Consider the following 14,314-nt stretch of genomic DNA (forward strand, 5'->3'; position numbering starts at 1 on the left):
AAGCATTGTGACGCAAGAGATTCAGAGCAGCTTTATCGATAAGTTGCCGCCCCCACGTGACTGCTACCGTTAACGCTGTGCTGCCGGGCTTTTGTTGCGGTTGTTGGAGCAATTGGCGGGGCGCGTCGCGTTTTAGAGGCGCGTTCTAACGGCAATCTGCCCTTGTAAGTTAAATAGTCCTGGGACGATAGATTGGCATTTTTGCTTATCGTATATGCCAAAACTATGCAGTGCTGGAGGGTTTTCGATGTAAGACTCTAAGCACAATCATCTCGAATCATGCCGCTCCAGAAGTCCTATTCTGAGCGGATTGGGCTTCCAAGAGTATGTTTACTTTCCGCAGACTGGTTGTTTTGTTTTGTTTTGTTATGACTGTCACTTACATGCGCGATGCAGCAACGCTCGCCTTGGCAGCGGTCTCACAGCCATCCCAACAATCTACAGCCAGCGAACCCGAAAAATCCGATTCCCATATCAGAAGCGACGAAGAAGAAGCTGAACAAATTTCTGTACAAGGACTCGAACGATGAGTCTGCAGCAGACAGGGGCGTGGATGGGAGGGGCAAGGGTGCAGCGGCAGCGGCATCTGCTTTGAACGAGCAAACACCCTCCCATTTAAGAATGATTGGAAATAGTGCCACTCCGGTGACTCGCTTGGATTGGAGCGACCTCCTCGAGCCATGCAGCCAAATACCAGAGGAGGACACCACCATCTCGCCAAACGACAAGCTGCTGTGGGACAACAAGCGGGATCCCAATGCATTCGCCACCATCTCGCCGATGATGCCCCGCAAGGGCAGGAAACGAGCCAGGAGCTCTTCGCCGATCTCATCGCCCTCTGCCGACAGAATCGCTACGCCGACAGTTAACGTTAAGAAGCTTGCCAGAGCATTGAAGTCGCCTCACCCCGATCCGACGTTGGAGCTCTGGGACCGATACTCGTTGAATGGTCATGGGGGGCAGTCTCCTGCGTCTGGTGCGGCGAATCCGATCTTGGCCCAATTGATGGTGTCTTCGTCTCCACGGCCATCCAAGAACCAAGCTGCTCTGGTCGACCAGGAGAATTTGCGTCGAGCTGCTAGCTGTGGCTTTCAGTGGCCCAAAAGGAGGAGGATGGAGAAGTCGAAATCGGGCAGCCAGGTCAGCGCCAGCCAACGAGAATTGGAGGCAGCGTCCAAGTCCTCTCTTGTCACAGCGTTACTGGATTCAGTTTCGAGTAGTATGCAAAACCAGAGCCAGGAAGACGATACCGAAGTGGGGGGAATGGACTCGCCGTCTCTTAAGAAGAGACAGATTGCGCCCCATAATAACAACTCCCCGTCGAGAAAGTCAAAAGGCCGATTGCCGAGCCCGATTGTTTCGGACTACGGTGATGACGATGATTTGGATGATGAGTTCTTGATGCTTGAAGAAACTATGCTGGCGTCTCAGGTAACCCAAGCTACTCAGGCATCTCAGACAACGGAGAGTGTAGCACCGGCCGGGCATGGCACGGAAAGAGCGGTCAAACAAGAGGGCAAAAAAATGGACAAGAAACCTGCTTTGAACGACTTTGACGACTTTGACGACGATGATTTTGATGAGGCAGACGACTTGCTGGCAAGTTTAGAACTAAAGACTCCGGCGTCAGGGAAAAGGACGACTTCAAAGACAATGAAGACACCACTCAAGAATAAAACTCCACAGAAACTGGCCGACCTGGAAGATGAATTCGGCGACGATGCCTTTGACGGAGACGTCGACTTTGAAGCGGTAGAATTCGCTGCGACCCAGGCGGCCCAACAGCAAGGCACTGCCTCAACAGCTGTATGTGAGGAAGCTATCCGGAAAGAAAACATGCTAAACGTAGGCCAGAACAAGACAAAAATCAAGACTATTCAGCGGTATTTAGTAACAAGTGTTTTAGACGGCGAATACGTCGATCAATACAACCGTGTCTCTCCCGAAAAGGTACGCCGAGCTAGCGGAATTCATCTCATGAGTACATTATACTAACTCATGCTAGATCCTATTGATTCAAGCAGATGGCTCGAAGAGTACCCGAACTGTACAGTTACGAGGCTCTTGGTATGACACACCAGCGCATTCTGATGCCTACGTCCATGTTATCGGAGAGTTCTCGAGCAAGGGGCAGTGTGTTGTAGATGATGCCCAGAACCTGTTGATTCTGCACCCTGATCAGTTGGTATCCGCAACAGTTGTTGCCGATTCTTTTGGCTGCACGCGTCGAGCTGTGCTCCAAGATCGAGTCAAGGCTACCAGCGAAGCTTCGCCTCCATTAGTATACGGAACGATGCTTCACGAAATCTTTCAGGAAGCATTACTTGCTAACAGGTTTGATCTCGGATATCTCTCTGAGTTGATTGACAAAAATATTGAGAGACATATTGAAGACTTGTATACGATTAAGATGGGCATCGCGGCTGCCAAAGAACACCTGCAGTCCAAGATGACGGAACTTAGCTACTGGGCCAAGAGCTTCGTGGCATCCCAGCCTCAGGTAAGATGAAACTTTTTTCACAGATAACAAGAGATTGACACTTATCTAGGCCGACGCCATTGTGGAAGGGAGAAATGGCGACAAAGCCACCATCGCTGTTAGAAAACTGCTTGACGTTGAGGAGCATGTTTGGTCACCCATGTATGGGCTAAAGGGGAATATTGATGCAACGGTGGAAGTCATGATGACGGATGGCAAGCAGAGCCAAGTATTGACAGTGCCGTTTGAAGTTAAGACAGGAAAGCATGCCAACAGCAGCCACATGGCGCAGACGGCTCTTTATACCCTCCTATTATCGGATCGTTACGACATTGATATTACCCATGGCATTTTATACTACATGGAAACATCTAAAACGATGCGAATCCCTGCAATTCGACACGAGCTCCGGCACATGATAATGCAGCGAAACCAACTGGCATGCTACATCCGAGAACGAAGTGTTCAGCTACCCCCAATGTTGAAGAGCAAACACATGTGTGGAAAATGCTATGCCAAAACTTCTTGTTTCATCTATCATCGGCTAGCAGATGATGGAGACGGAGAAACTAGCGGCATGAATGAAAAATTCAATGAGGTTGTCAAGCATCTGACGCAGGAACACCAAGAATTCTTCATTAAATGGGAAAACTTATTGACGAAGGAAGAGAAGGAGGGGCAGAAGACGAAAAGAGAGCTTTGGACGATGACGAGCTCTGAGCGTGAGAAAAAGTCTCGGTGCTTTTCGGACGTCATCATTGAAGAAGGATCTGCATCGGTTGATGAAGATAATCCTCGAATTAATCGATTTCACTACACTTTCATCAAGCGAGAGCCAATGCCCGATTTTACTTTTATTGGATCAGAATTGACAGTTGGCGAGCCAATCGTCGTGTCAGACGAAGATGGGCATTATGCTTTGGCAATTGGATACATCACTTCTGTTCGAAAGCAAAGGATAAGCGTTGCAGTGGACCGGCGTCTACACAATGCTCGGATTCGGCAGCCCGGATTTGACGAGCTCGATAACCAAGTTTTTGCTAGCATTATGGAAGTTGCACACGAAGGAGCGTCGGTGGAACAAAGCCAAGGGAAGATCAAGGAGCCACCTATTCGATACCGCCTGGATCAAGATGAGTTTAGTAATGGCATGGCCACTGTGAGAAACAACTTGATTCAGATGATGGCTAATGACGTGCCGGCTGCGGTACGAATTCGCGAGCTTATTGTCGATTTGGAGCCACCTAGATTTAAACCAGTGGCGACTCAATACACAGTTACAGATGGGGAGAGTTTGAACGTTGATCAGCGGCGGGCTATCGAAAAGGTCATGAGTGCACAAGACTATGCTCTGGTACTGGGAATGCCTGGTACAGGCAAGACAACCACCATTGCTCACATCATCAAGGCTTTGGTGTCACAGAATAAAACAGTGCTGTTGACGTCCCATACACACACGGCCGTTGACAACATCCTTCTCAAGCTGAAATCTGACAAAATCCCTATCCTACGTCTTGGAGCTCCAGCGAAGGTCCACCCTGATGTTCAGCATTTTGCACACCTCGCAGGACAACCAAAGAAGACTTTTGAGGAGATAAAGGAAGCTTGGCACGGCACCCCGATTGTTGCTACTACTTGCCTGGGAATTAACCACCAGGTCTTTATCGAACGATCATTTGATTACTGCATTGTGGATGAAGCCTCACAGATCACCTTGCCCATCTGTGCTGGTCCGATTCGATTAGCAAAGACGTTTGTTCTGGTCGGAGACCACAACCAGCTTCCTCCGGTGGTGAAGAATGAAGAAGCTAGACAGGGCGGCTTAGATGTTAGCTTGTTTAAGCTCTTATCAGACAGACACCCACAGTCTGTCGTCAACCTGGAACATCAGTATCGTATGTGTGAAGACATTATGACTCTGAGCAATACCCTCATCTACAACGGCAGACTTCGTTGTGGAACAGAGCAGTTGCGCAAGAAGAAGCTTCACATTCCCAACATGGAGTCTTTAAGACAGCACCATCACGACCCAACGACTATTCATCGATCTGGAACAGCTCGCTCGTTTTGTACTGGCCCTGTGCCATCACGATGCTGGCTTTACGACCTCCTTGACGCTGAAGCTCGTGTTCGATTTGTTGATACGGATACAATTCGGCCCCTGGTTCGTGAAGAAGCTCAGGGAAAACGTATCATCAACCCGGCTGAAGGGCAAATTGTCTCGCAGCTTGTTGAAAGCCTGCTCACGGTGGGCGTCCCTGCTACTGAAATTGGTGTCATGACACATTATCGTGCACAGCTCCATCTTCTCAAAGATAAACTCAAGCACTTTCCTGGCATAGAGATGCACACAACGGATCGATTTCAGGGACGAGACAAAGAAGTCATTGTTCTGAGTCTGGTGCGAAGCAACGAGGCTTGCAATATCGGAGACTTGCTCAAAGATTGGCGGCGTATCAACGTGGCATTCACTCGTGCCAAGACTAAGCTCCTAGTCGTGGGCAGCATGAGCACTCTTAAAGGGAGCGGAGAGGAGACCATGCTGAGCAAGTTTATCTCTTTGATGGAAGACCGCAGTTGGATATACCATATGCCGCAGAATGCTCTCGAGAGCCATTGTTTTGCAGATCTGAGCACGCAGCTCACGGGGTTTACGCAGCGAACGCCTAGGAAATCGCCCAAGAGGATGCCGGCAAAGGCAAATTCCACTTCTCACGCGGATAAAGAGAACCAAAAGCCGTCGCCGAGAAGGGCGCGGATGGGAGAGGGTATGTTGCTCAAGGGAAAGCTAATTACGCGAGATATCTTGAATGAAATGACCGACGGCGCATATTGAATTAAAGATGATTATTTGGTATATGTTTTTTTTTTCTTCATTGGGCGGGAGGATTGGTCACGGAATTTTATGTCAAAGGGCGCAATTATGGATTATCAGGATACTGTGAATATAGGATAAAGAGACATGATATTGAAGACATTATTTATTTTTCTTGGCAAAACGTATGCCATGAGCTGTCATTGAGTTGTTTAGTGTCGTTCGCCAACGCTGCCTTAATCGTTATCTTCATGATGATTGTGCTCGTCATCTTCTTCGTCTTCATCATCATCATCATCATCATCATCGTCGTCGTCGTCGTCGTCGTCGTCGTCGTCGTCCTCATACGGCTCTAAGAAATTCCATTCGGCGTCAAAGCTACAGCGATTCAGTTAGCAAGAACTAGCTTAGTGAAAAACGAAATGAGATGGGAGGTATTACCCTTGCTCGCCCACAATCAGCTTGGTAAACTTCTCTAGTTCTTCCAGCTGTGCGACGCAGCCGGTAAGACTCTCGTTGTACGAGTAGCTGTATATGTCGCACCATTTCTTATGCCATCTTATGTCACTCGCTTCGCTGTGATGGGCCATTGAGTCTTCCACGGCTGCTGTTTCTACGAGGAGCCTTCGTCGGGCTGCAGCGGCGCTGGGTAGGTAGCGCTATGTTCAAAGATTAGGATTGATTGGATTGAAATAAATGTTAAAGGGTGGGGGAAAAAAAAAAAGAAAAGAAAAAGAGAGTGGTACGTACGGGTACTTTGCGGTCTGCTCTCAATGCGCCAGCGAAGATGTATAAATTGGCTAGAATCGAAGCCACGGCATCTCGCCTAAAGCCCAAGAGATGCTGAGCTGCCACTGGATTATCGCGGATATAGTCTGGGTTATAGAATACGGCAGACTGTCGAACGGCTATGAGGTAGTCGAAGAAGCGTTCGCATGAGTCCGCAAGGCCGGAATATGGGAGGGGATTGAAGGGGCCGCGGAGGCGAACTTCATGGCGCGTCATGACCTATTTGAACCGTTATTACTTGTTTCTTCTGGCAAGGTAAGATGAATGCTTACGAGAAGTTGTCTGATCCTTACAAAACCTTCTCTAATGCGCCCCTCGACGATTTCGGATCGGACGATATCTTCAGGGGTTGGCTCTTTTCCTTCTTCGAAATAGATGTATTTTGCCACAACATCTGTCGAATGTTAGCACATATACCTCAGACCCTACCAGCTTATCTATGCCTAAAACATGACTTACTTCGATATATGATACTAAGGAAGAGGAGCATTGAAGATAGTGATTTTCTCAACTCGTGCCTTGCGACAAACGGCCACAGACACCAATTGACCACGATAGGTGCGATGGTGCCAATGAGGAATATGACGCCTCTGAGTGTGGCAGTTAGAGCGGGCGATGAAGGGAGATTGCCGGCTTGAAGCTGTAGCGAAATTACTGTAAAGGATAAACACCCCGCAAGGCCAGATCTCTATGAATATCATTAGCTTGACTCTTGATCTTTGGAGCGCTGCAATTTGATTCGTACCGGGTGACAGCTTAGTGTGAACCGGTATAGCATAGGTATCATGAAAATAGCCGCAAAAACTGCAACCACATAGGGACTACCATCTCCAGCAGCATGCGCAACGCCACCCCATACGGCACCGAGAATGACTAAGATGGCTCTTGCGAATAGATCTTGAATGTTACCACCTACGCGAGCATGAATTAAGAGCCAGCTCATGGTGACTGCCCACCAAGCTTCGTATTCGTCCCACCAGACCTTGTCCCAACTTAGATATGAGGGAACTGAGAGGAGAGATGTGACGAGAACAACTTTGAAGGCATACCGGCTCTCATAGCCTTGCATAAGATGCAAGATCTTCCAGATTCTATAGCTTAGCTTGTTCTTCTTGATATCCATGTCAGGCGGGGCACCTGGGTCCGTAAGGTGCGACAACTCGGCTCTCAACTCAGTTTCGGAGACGTGATCGTCATACTTTTCCAAGGGTTTGTATTCTCGGCATTTTATCGACTCCAAAGCACGGGCGATTTCAAGGAAAGTTACATGGTACGACCCGGCTGTGGCACCTCCGCGGTCGTGGGTTACCTGAGGGTTGACAAAGTGGATGGCTTTATGTAACGGATAGGACGGCGGGTGAATCTTTGGCCAGTTCGAGTATTGATGCATGGAGCATACTTTTCCCATGAGATTTTCGATTGTGGTGGCAGTTTCGCGGAGATGTCTCGCGAAGATGAATAGTTGAACTACGGCTGAATCGTTCATCGACGCGGGGGGTAGTTGGCCTGATTCCAGGAGTTCTGACTCGACGCCATCGAAAATTGCTTTTGCGGTCCTCATTCGAATTTGCACGGGTGCAATCTCGGATGATACGTCCCTCGGAGGGCCGAGATATTGTCGGTAGCCTGATAGGTCCATTAGTGTAGCCTGGCTTGCCTGTAGCCCTTGGTTCATGCAGGCGAGGATCTCCTTGGTAGGCTTTGCCAACTTCTTAATCACAATACGGGTTACATCCACCTCCTTTACCAGCTCGGGAGGCTTGTCGTTGGTAACGTTGGTGAGATCGTTGCTGCTAGAGGATGAGGAAGACATTTGAGTGGCTTCGACGACTATAGGTACATGCCCATCATCGGTCTCGCTAAAGAGAGCACTCTCTGTTTCCATGGAGAGTAGTGCTCGAATGACGGCCTGCATTAGATTTCGCAACTCTCTTACGTCGGCGGGCTTGAATCGGGTTATGGTGAGACTGGACCGCATGTCTTTGTAGGCAGCGGATAGGTCTACGAATGCTTGAACTAGACGTCGCCTGAGCCTGGTATCTCGAGGACGTGGGATGACTATGGCTTCCTAAGCGAAGGCAAAGAGTCAGAACCTTGGTATAAAGTGAGCAATTCGGTAGTGGATGATGTGTGAAGTACAAACCAGCATAAGAGAAAAGGATTGGTGAAAGATGAGAGCGAGCGGTCTTGAACCAGCGTCGGGGAAGATAGCACAGTTGACTAGCAGCGCAATTGCCTGCCCTAAGAGCCAAGGAACGACATAATTTCTCAGTTTTTCCCATACGATGATGGTGCCCGAAGTCTGGGCTAAAAGAGTAAACGTAATGGCAACACCTGCGCAGACCACCATTTGGTAGAGCCTGGAATAGTACGAGCGTATCCATGCCACAACTGCCATAAACAAGGCGAGAAAAAGTGCTAGAATGCCGCCGTAGCCTGCACTGGCGGCGGGAGTCGACGTAGATAATAGGAGACCAAGAACCCCCCATCCCAAACCAGCTGCTGTGCCAATGGTGGTGAATAAGGCACCTTCTACCTGAGCACCAAATGTCCTGGCCGGATGATTCAAGATGACAGAAACGGTGATGATGTAGTGGTAGCGACCAAACCACTCTCGAACAGCCGGGACCAGACACAGGATGTAAGCTGCAAAGTAGGCGGTAAAGGACCTCAGCAGGCGAAGGCCGGTTCGAGTTGTTGCGACCCGTCGGAGCACCCATTTGATCTCGCGATACTGTCTGGGCAGAAACCGCCGAGCTGCCAGCGGTGAGTCTTCGTCAAAAGCAGCGGGCAGCGAGGCCCTGGATCGTTCCTCAAAGCCATCCGGCACCAACGGCGTGTGCTTCAGGAACAGCGCGTCGAAGAATCCATCTCGGTCTTCTACCACGCCGAATGTTTCCGGGTCGATGTGGTCGTCTGGGAGGATCTGGTCAATGGGAGCTATGTAGGAGCTGCGCCTGCTGCCGTACTCGGACTGGGCTGCTGAGGTGGTGGTTGTCCGGAGCGGTGGCGCCTGGGCGAGGAAACGAAGCTTTGTAGATGCTGGACGCGAGAGTGGAGTGGGTTCATTTTCGACGTCGATGCTGTTTGGAGATTGAGCTGGTGGAGGGCTGGGACTGAGGCTTCTGGGGGGCGATGAGCTGTTGGGATTGGAAGCCATTTGGTGTTGAGATGCTGTTGCTGTGTCCGGCTCTAGCGGCTGAGATTTTGTCAAGCTAAGAGTATCATGATAAGAAGCATCTGGATTACAGGCTCGGGATAGTTATCAGAGGCATTGCCGAGGGTTAAGGGATCATGAATGAGAAGAAGAAGGAGAGGAATTATATATAAGAAAAATAAATAAAAAAGGGTGATGAATTCGTTATCGCAGTTTCGGTGAGTCTACGGAGAGATTGAAGTCATCACCGGCGTTCGGCATCTGACGTCAGAGGAGAAATCGACTGACGATTTCTTATCGCGAAGACAGGCAGTTGGGCAAGAGGAAGGAGGCCAATGACCGAAAAAATAGGACGGCAATACAACAGACATTGAGATGCTCAAAAGCAATGTACTTAATGTCTGGGATGGCTGACGCAATTGCTGTTGCTTTAAAATTGTTGGCGCAAAGAAGCAAGTTTTAGCAGCGCTTGGTGGCGCTGGAGGCTTTTCCTCTTAGGGCCTGATTTGGGAAATCAGCTTCGGCAAATCACATGCAGTCAGCATTAGACTATGACCTATCAACGATTGAAAATGGAACATTATACGGCTTGTATATGCATAGCCTTGAACCAATGTAAACACTTTTAATCTGGAATACGTCGCTTGTTCGATGCGAGTAGTATTCGCAGCATCGTCTATTGGGCGAAATTCGAGCAGACAACCTTATACATGTATTCTATGGAAAGCTTCATGTAAGCTCCCTAGGTAGACAACTAGGACGTGGATAATGCCTTTTTATAGCCAATCCTTTCACAACCTCCTAACACCTCTGACCAACCAAAATGACGGCGGTGTCATGAGCAGCAACGGATGCCGAGTACGAAGTTAGACAGCCCAGACTCTTGCCGCTCCACACATCCTTTACACGATACCTTCCAGCAGAAAGACCCGGAATCTCTGACCAAACTGCCTTCTTCGTAGTTGTCTGGCCCAAAGTGTTCACCATCAACACCAGATGGCCATTCTTGGAAGGGCCGGCCCAGAACTCGGCGGGATATGTACTGTTGTACGTCCAGTTAGGGTTGATACCCCACTTGTATGGAGTCGCAGGCCTGCCGTAAACATCGTCTTGGTTAAAAGCCAGCAAATCCTTGTTCTTCAGGATGTTGATGTTGTCCTGAGACAGCACGCTGATGTCGGTTCCGATGAGAAGGGGAGATTTCATGGCGGCCCACAGAGCAAAGTGGGTGCGCGTCTCGGCTGGTGTCAAGTTGCCGTTGCCAACCTCGAGCATGTCGGCGTCATTGTGGCCCCAAAAGCCAACCGAGTTCATCTTGAATGAGTTCAAGTTTAGGATGTGAGTAACAGAGCTCCATTCGGGAGAGATATCGCCGCTCATGCGCCAGCTAACGCCCGTCGTGTTGCCCCAAGAGAAGACGTCGGCCGTGCCCCAGATACACAGGCTGAGCACAATTTCATGGGTCTGCTTGGCCAGGGCGTCTCTCATGCGGTCGAAGCGCTGGGCCGATTTCGAGGTGCCCCAATCGTATCCTGGAGGCGCAAGGTTTGGATCAAGAGCAGTGGTGCAAGTGCCATTCGGGCCGGTTGCGACAGCGTCTGGGTCGCAGGCAACATACTGATCTTGCCAATCTGAGGGAATGTTGCAGTTGTCACTATCAGATATAATTAGCCTAGGGAATACTTGATGATAGCGGAAGATGGATAGGCTCCAGCTTACTATTTTAGATCTGTTCATCGAGTGTTAGTTGATATCATGGAGATGACACTTGTAGTGTGAGATGCGAATTAAATGTGCACTTACAGTCTACTCCCCAACTGGCGAAATCCGCGGCATCGACATCCTCGTACCCAAGACTGGCCGGATAGCCAGCACATGTCGCACTTCCGGCAGCTAATACGTATTATTAGCATTCTTTAGAATACTATCGAGGGAGATATGACTTACTGCTGTAAATGCCTAGTTTTAAGCCCATACCATGGACCTTATCAGCCAACCCATTGATGCCGTCGGGAAAACGGGTCGTGTTGGGGGCAATATGGCCATTAACACGCCCATCCTTCATCGACCAGCAGTCGTCAACTGCATGTTGTTAATACTGGTTATTCGCCAACATTTATGAAAAGAAGCAACTTACTGTTGACGTAATTATATCCTGCGTCAAGGAGACCGGTGCTCACGATTAGCTCAGCGGCTGAAAGAAATTTGCTTTCATCAATATCGCAGTGATAGGCATTCCATGAATTCCAACCCAGGCTTGGAACTTTTCCCTGTATTTTATTCTCTTAGTATAAAGGCATTTGACCAAGGTCTGAATAGCAATCTTACAGTTCCACTAGGCATCACAATTGCGCCTGTGCCTGATAAGAGAAAGGCTAAAGTAGCCATAGAAGATGGCTTGATGCCGCGACCCGTCGAAGGATAGCCCATCTTCACAATTGATAGACCGGCGTATCTTTGACTCTAGGGAATTTTGCAAGGGGTAACTGGTGTTTGCACCAATAGAAGCTACGAATCGCGCTTCTAAGAAGGCGTATATAGATAAAGAACTGTCGACAGCTTGCTCCCCTGCAGCAATGGAAAAGTATAGGTCTCAATGGCTGTTTGATCGTACTTATATACGTTCCAAAGTATCCGTGTAAACTGCACAGAGAGGGGTTGTGCTATAACGCATGTAATCTTTTCCAGATATCCTCCATCTCGTACGAGGCATCAGGGCTAGCTAATGCCGACTTGACGCGACCTACGACAAAAGTGCTCCTTTACACAGGATAATTCCGTAGGATCGGGTTTCTGCCGGGCCGACTTGACTTGGGTTGAGAAAAGCGATGGCACTTGAACAAATCTCGTTGAAGCGCACTAATAGGAACACGAGCGAGACATCGTTGTCCTGCAAAGGTAGGGTAGCAATGGAGCTCTCATGGCATTTGCATAGTAGGCAGCCATAGCGGCGATGCGCCGATGAAACATCATTGGAGACCAGCCTTGACGATGGCCCACCCCCGCAGAGGGACCAAGGATGAGCGGCAAACGATTCCTCCGCAAGCTACGTCAGATATGGGGGACATCTGGCGATCTTTAAGCAAGAGAAACGACAGGTCAAGTTTGAATGCATGGTTTAGTAAATATACAGTATAGTGATGTTGTTGCGCAGTTTGGGAGGGCTAGGTACATACTATGTACGTTTTCTGCACACTTGTACCGAGAACCGGCAGTTGGTTGAATCTGGCGTTCCTGGTAAGGCGGATGATGACCGAGTTTTTGCCTATTGTAGCACCGACGCCACTTTGAATACAGTCAAGTCTCTCGCTCAGAGGTCAGTATGTAGTTGTACAAGGGACTCCAGTGGCTGGGTATTTCGTAATAAACGTTATATTAAATATAATTGCATGTCTGTCTTCATTTAGCCGGCAAATCGATGGATCGCCGCAGCAGTCTGCCGCTATCCGCCCCGCGGCAGGCCATTCGGAATTCACCGCCGGTACTGGCGATTATCGCCAAACTCATCTTAACTTGTTTTCGCAATCCATATACACATTGTTGGATAAAAGCCGACGGTAAATTGTATCTCTATGTGGATCACAGAATCTCTGTAAATGACAACTCATATAAACTCTATCGGATCTGGTGCCACGAAGATCGTCGTGATATGTCCGAGTTTATCCCCAATAGTGACACTCGCGAGTCGTTTAATCGCCCCGTCTTTGGAAGTATCTAACTTAAAGGGAGCTCTATATTTGAGTCGATAGCTCAACCATGTGATTTTGCTCTTGCGTGGGATGATACTACCGATCTGAACAAAGAATGGCATCTGATTTTAGGCTGAAAAGCTCTTGAGTTGTTCAAGTTCACAATTTTCCAGCCTCTTGTAATTAACCATCACTCGATTTGTTATCCCATGGCATTCATCCTTCGCTTGAAGCTCGGCACTGCTGGTGCATCATCTCTTGAGTCAAGCTCTGCTGATTCCACGCTCCGCAGCCGGTAGTAGTCGGAGGTAAATGTTTGGAACAAGAACGAATATATCGAACGGGGTAGTATTTCGTTATCTGTCTCTTTCACAATTATAAGACAAGTGGGGTATAATTAAAACACTCTCTGCTACTCGCCTGAGAGCCTTCGTGACTCAGTATCTGTGCCTTGTGCTGTAATCCTTCGGGCTGACCACCAAACCTCTACCTTTCTTCGCTCCTCTGTATATCGTTTCAATAATGTCGATGAGCTCCTGCTTGTCCTCCAACACCCAGTTGAGCTTGTTGTTGTTACCAGTGCCGAAATCGCACATCATGTGCTTGTTGCGGAAGAAGAACAGAATCGAGCAAGGGTCGTAAAGTTCATACATGGCGTTGAAGTCAGGAACCTGCTTTGAGTTAGGGAGAATTCTTCCGGGTGGAAAGCATGAAAAAAACACACCTCGTCAATATCGCAAAGATAGATGACAGCGAAGTTTTTGACACGGTCAGCTATCTTGTAGAGCACTTCATCTTGCAACATGCAGTCCTAGAAAAGTCAGATGGCAACGAATGAAAGAAGGGAGTCCACGGGTTATGTGAGAACGCTCTTACCCGATCATGGTCGCGTCCAAATCGGATGACAACGAGACGATCCTCTTCTATAAGAAACGGTCAGCACCCAAATCTGTGCCTTGGAAACTGTGCAAAGGAGGTCACAAAAGGACAGGAATTATGAGCCAGCATGAAAGAAAATGACTAACCGGATAAGATGGCCTGGTCAACGTGCCAGCCTGAGTTGAGGTGCGGAAGAACGACGGATCCCATTGTGAGATGCTGCTCTTGCTGCTGAAACTGAATACAGTGGAGATGACGATGGCAGCAGCCTTGACCTAGTGACGCTGAGATTTTGGCCCCTGCGGTAGATCGGCTAGAGGTATTGCCGTGCCGTGTGGCTGGTTTTGTGGCGACGCGTCAGTGGCTTTCAGCGCGGGTAGCCTTGGGGGGGCAAAAAGAATACATCGTTACATGTAAATAGATATTGGCGATTTATTTGATGATTATCATATCTTTATAGTAAAATGACATGTACCCAGTCTCTCGCTAATATTGTTACGGAAGGT

The 14,314-nt window shown here is 48.7% G+C and overlaps 4 protein-coding genes across 4 annotated transcripts; 1 reads left to right on the forward strand and 3 right to left on the reverse strand.

The window, feature by feature from the left end:
• Positions 1-166: 166 nt before the first annotated feature.
• TrAFT101_007748 (uncharacterized protein) lies at positions 167-5,494 on the forward strand. Its single transcript, XM_066128134.1, has 5 exons — positions 167-324; positions 397-1,806; positions 1,855-1,950; positions 2,006-2,500; positions 2,550-5,494. Exons 1-5 carry the CDS (start codon positions 280-282, stop codon positions 5,313-5,315), a joined length of 4,812 nt encoding a protein of 1,603 aa, XP_065984251.1. The 5' UTR covers positions 167-279; the 3' UTR covers positions 5,316-5,494.
• On the reverse strand, positions 5,237-9,658 carry TrAFT101_007749 (uncharacterized protein). The gene is made up of 7 exons (XM_024909994.2): positions 8,227-9,658; positions 6,829-8,151; positions 6,543-6,771; positions 6,356-6,477; positions 6,045-6,302; positions 5,736-5,953; positions 5,237-5,672 (listed from the first exon to the last, which is right to left on the reverse strand). Exons 1-7 carry the CDS (start codon positions 9,241-9,243, stop codon positions 5,531-5,533), a joined length of 3,309 nt encoding a protein of 1,102 aa, XP_024759144.2. The 5' UTR covers positions 9,244-9,658; the 3' UTR covers positions 5,237-5,530.
• Positions 9,659-9,748: 90 nt separating this feature from the next.
• TrAFT101_007750 (uncharacterized protein) lies at positions 9,749-12,059 on the reverse strand. The gene is made up of 6 exons (XM_024908423.2): positions 11,569-12,059; positions 11,378-11,510; positions 11,188-11,322; positions 11,044-11,133; positions 10,960-10,969; positions 9,749-10,894 (listed from the first exon to the last, which is right to left on the reverse strand). The coding sequence occupies exons 1-6, from the start codon at positions 11,668-11,670 to the stop codon at positions 10,042-10,044; spliced, it is 1,323 nt and encodes a 440-aa protein (XP_024759143.1). The 5' UTR covers positions 11,671-12,059; the 3' UTR covers positions 9,749-10,041.
• A 538-nt stretch (positions 12,060-12,597) lies between these two features.
• DIM1 (Dimethyladenosine transferase) lies at positions 12,598-14,049 on the reverse strand. Its single transcript, XM_024904124.2, has 5 exons — positions 13,955-14,049; positions 13,806-13,852; positions 13,654-13,740; positions 13,350-13,600; positions 12,598-13,289 (listed from the first exon to the last, which is right to left on the reverse strand). The coding sequence occupies exons 1-4, from the start codon at positions 14,016-14,018 to the stop codon at positions 13,367-13,369; spliced, it is 432 nt and encodes a 143-aa protein (XP_024759141.1). The 5' UTR covers positions 14,019-14,049; the 3' UTR covers positions 12,598-13,289; positions 13,350-13,366.
• Between the last annotated feature and the right edge of the window lie 265 nt (positions 14,050-14,314).

Source organism: Trichoderma asperellum, chromosome 4 (genome assembly GCF_020647865.1).
Source record: "Trichoderma asperellum chromosome 4, complete sequence".
NCBI lineage: Eukaryota > Fungi > Ascomycota > Sordariomycetes > Hypocreales > Hypocreaceae > Trichoderma > Trichoderma asperellum.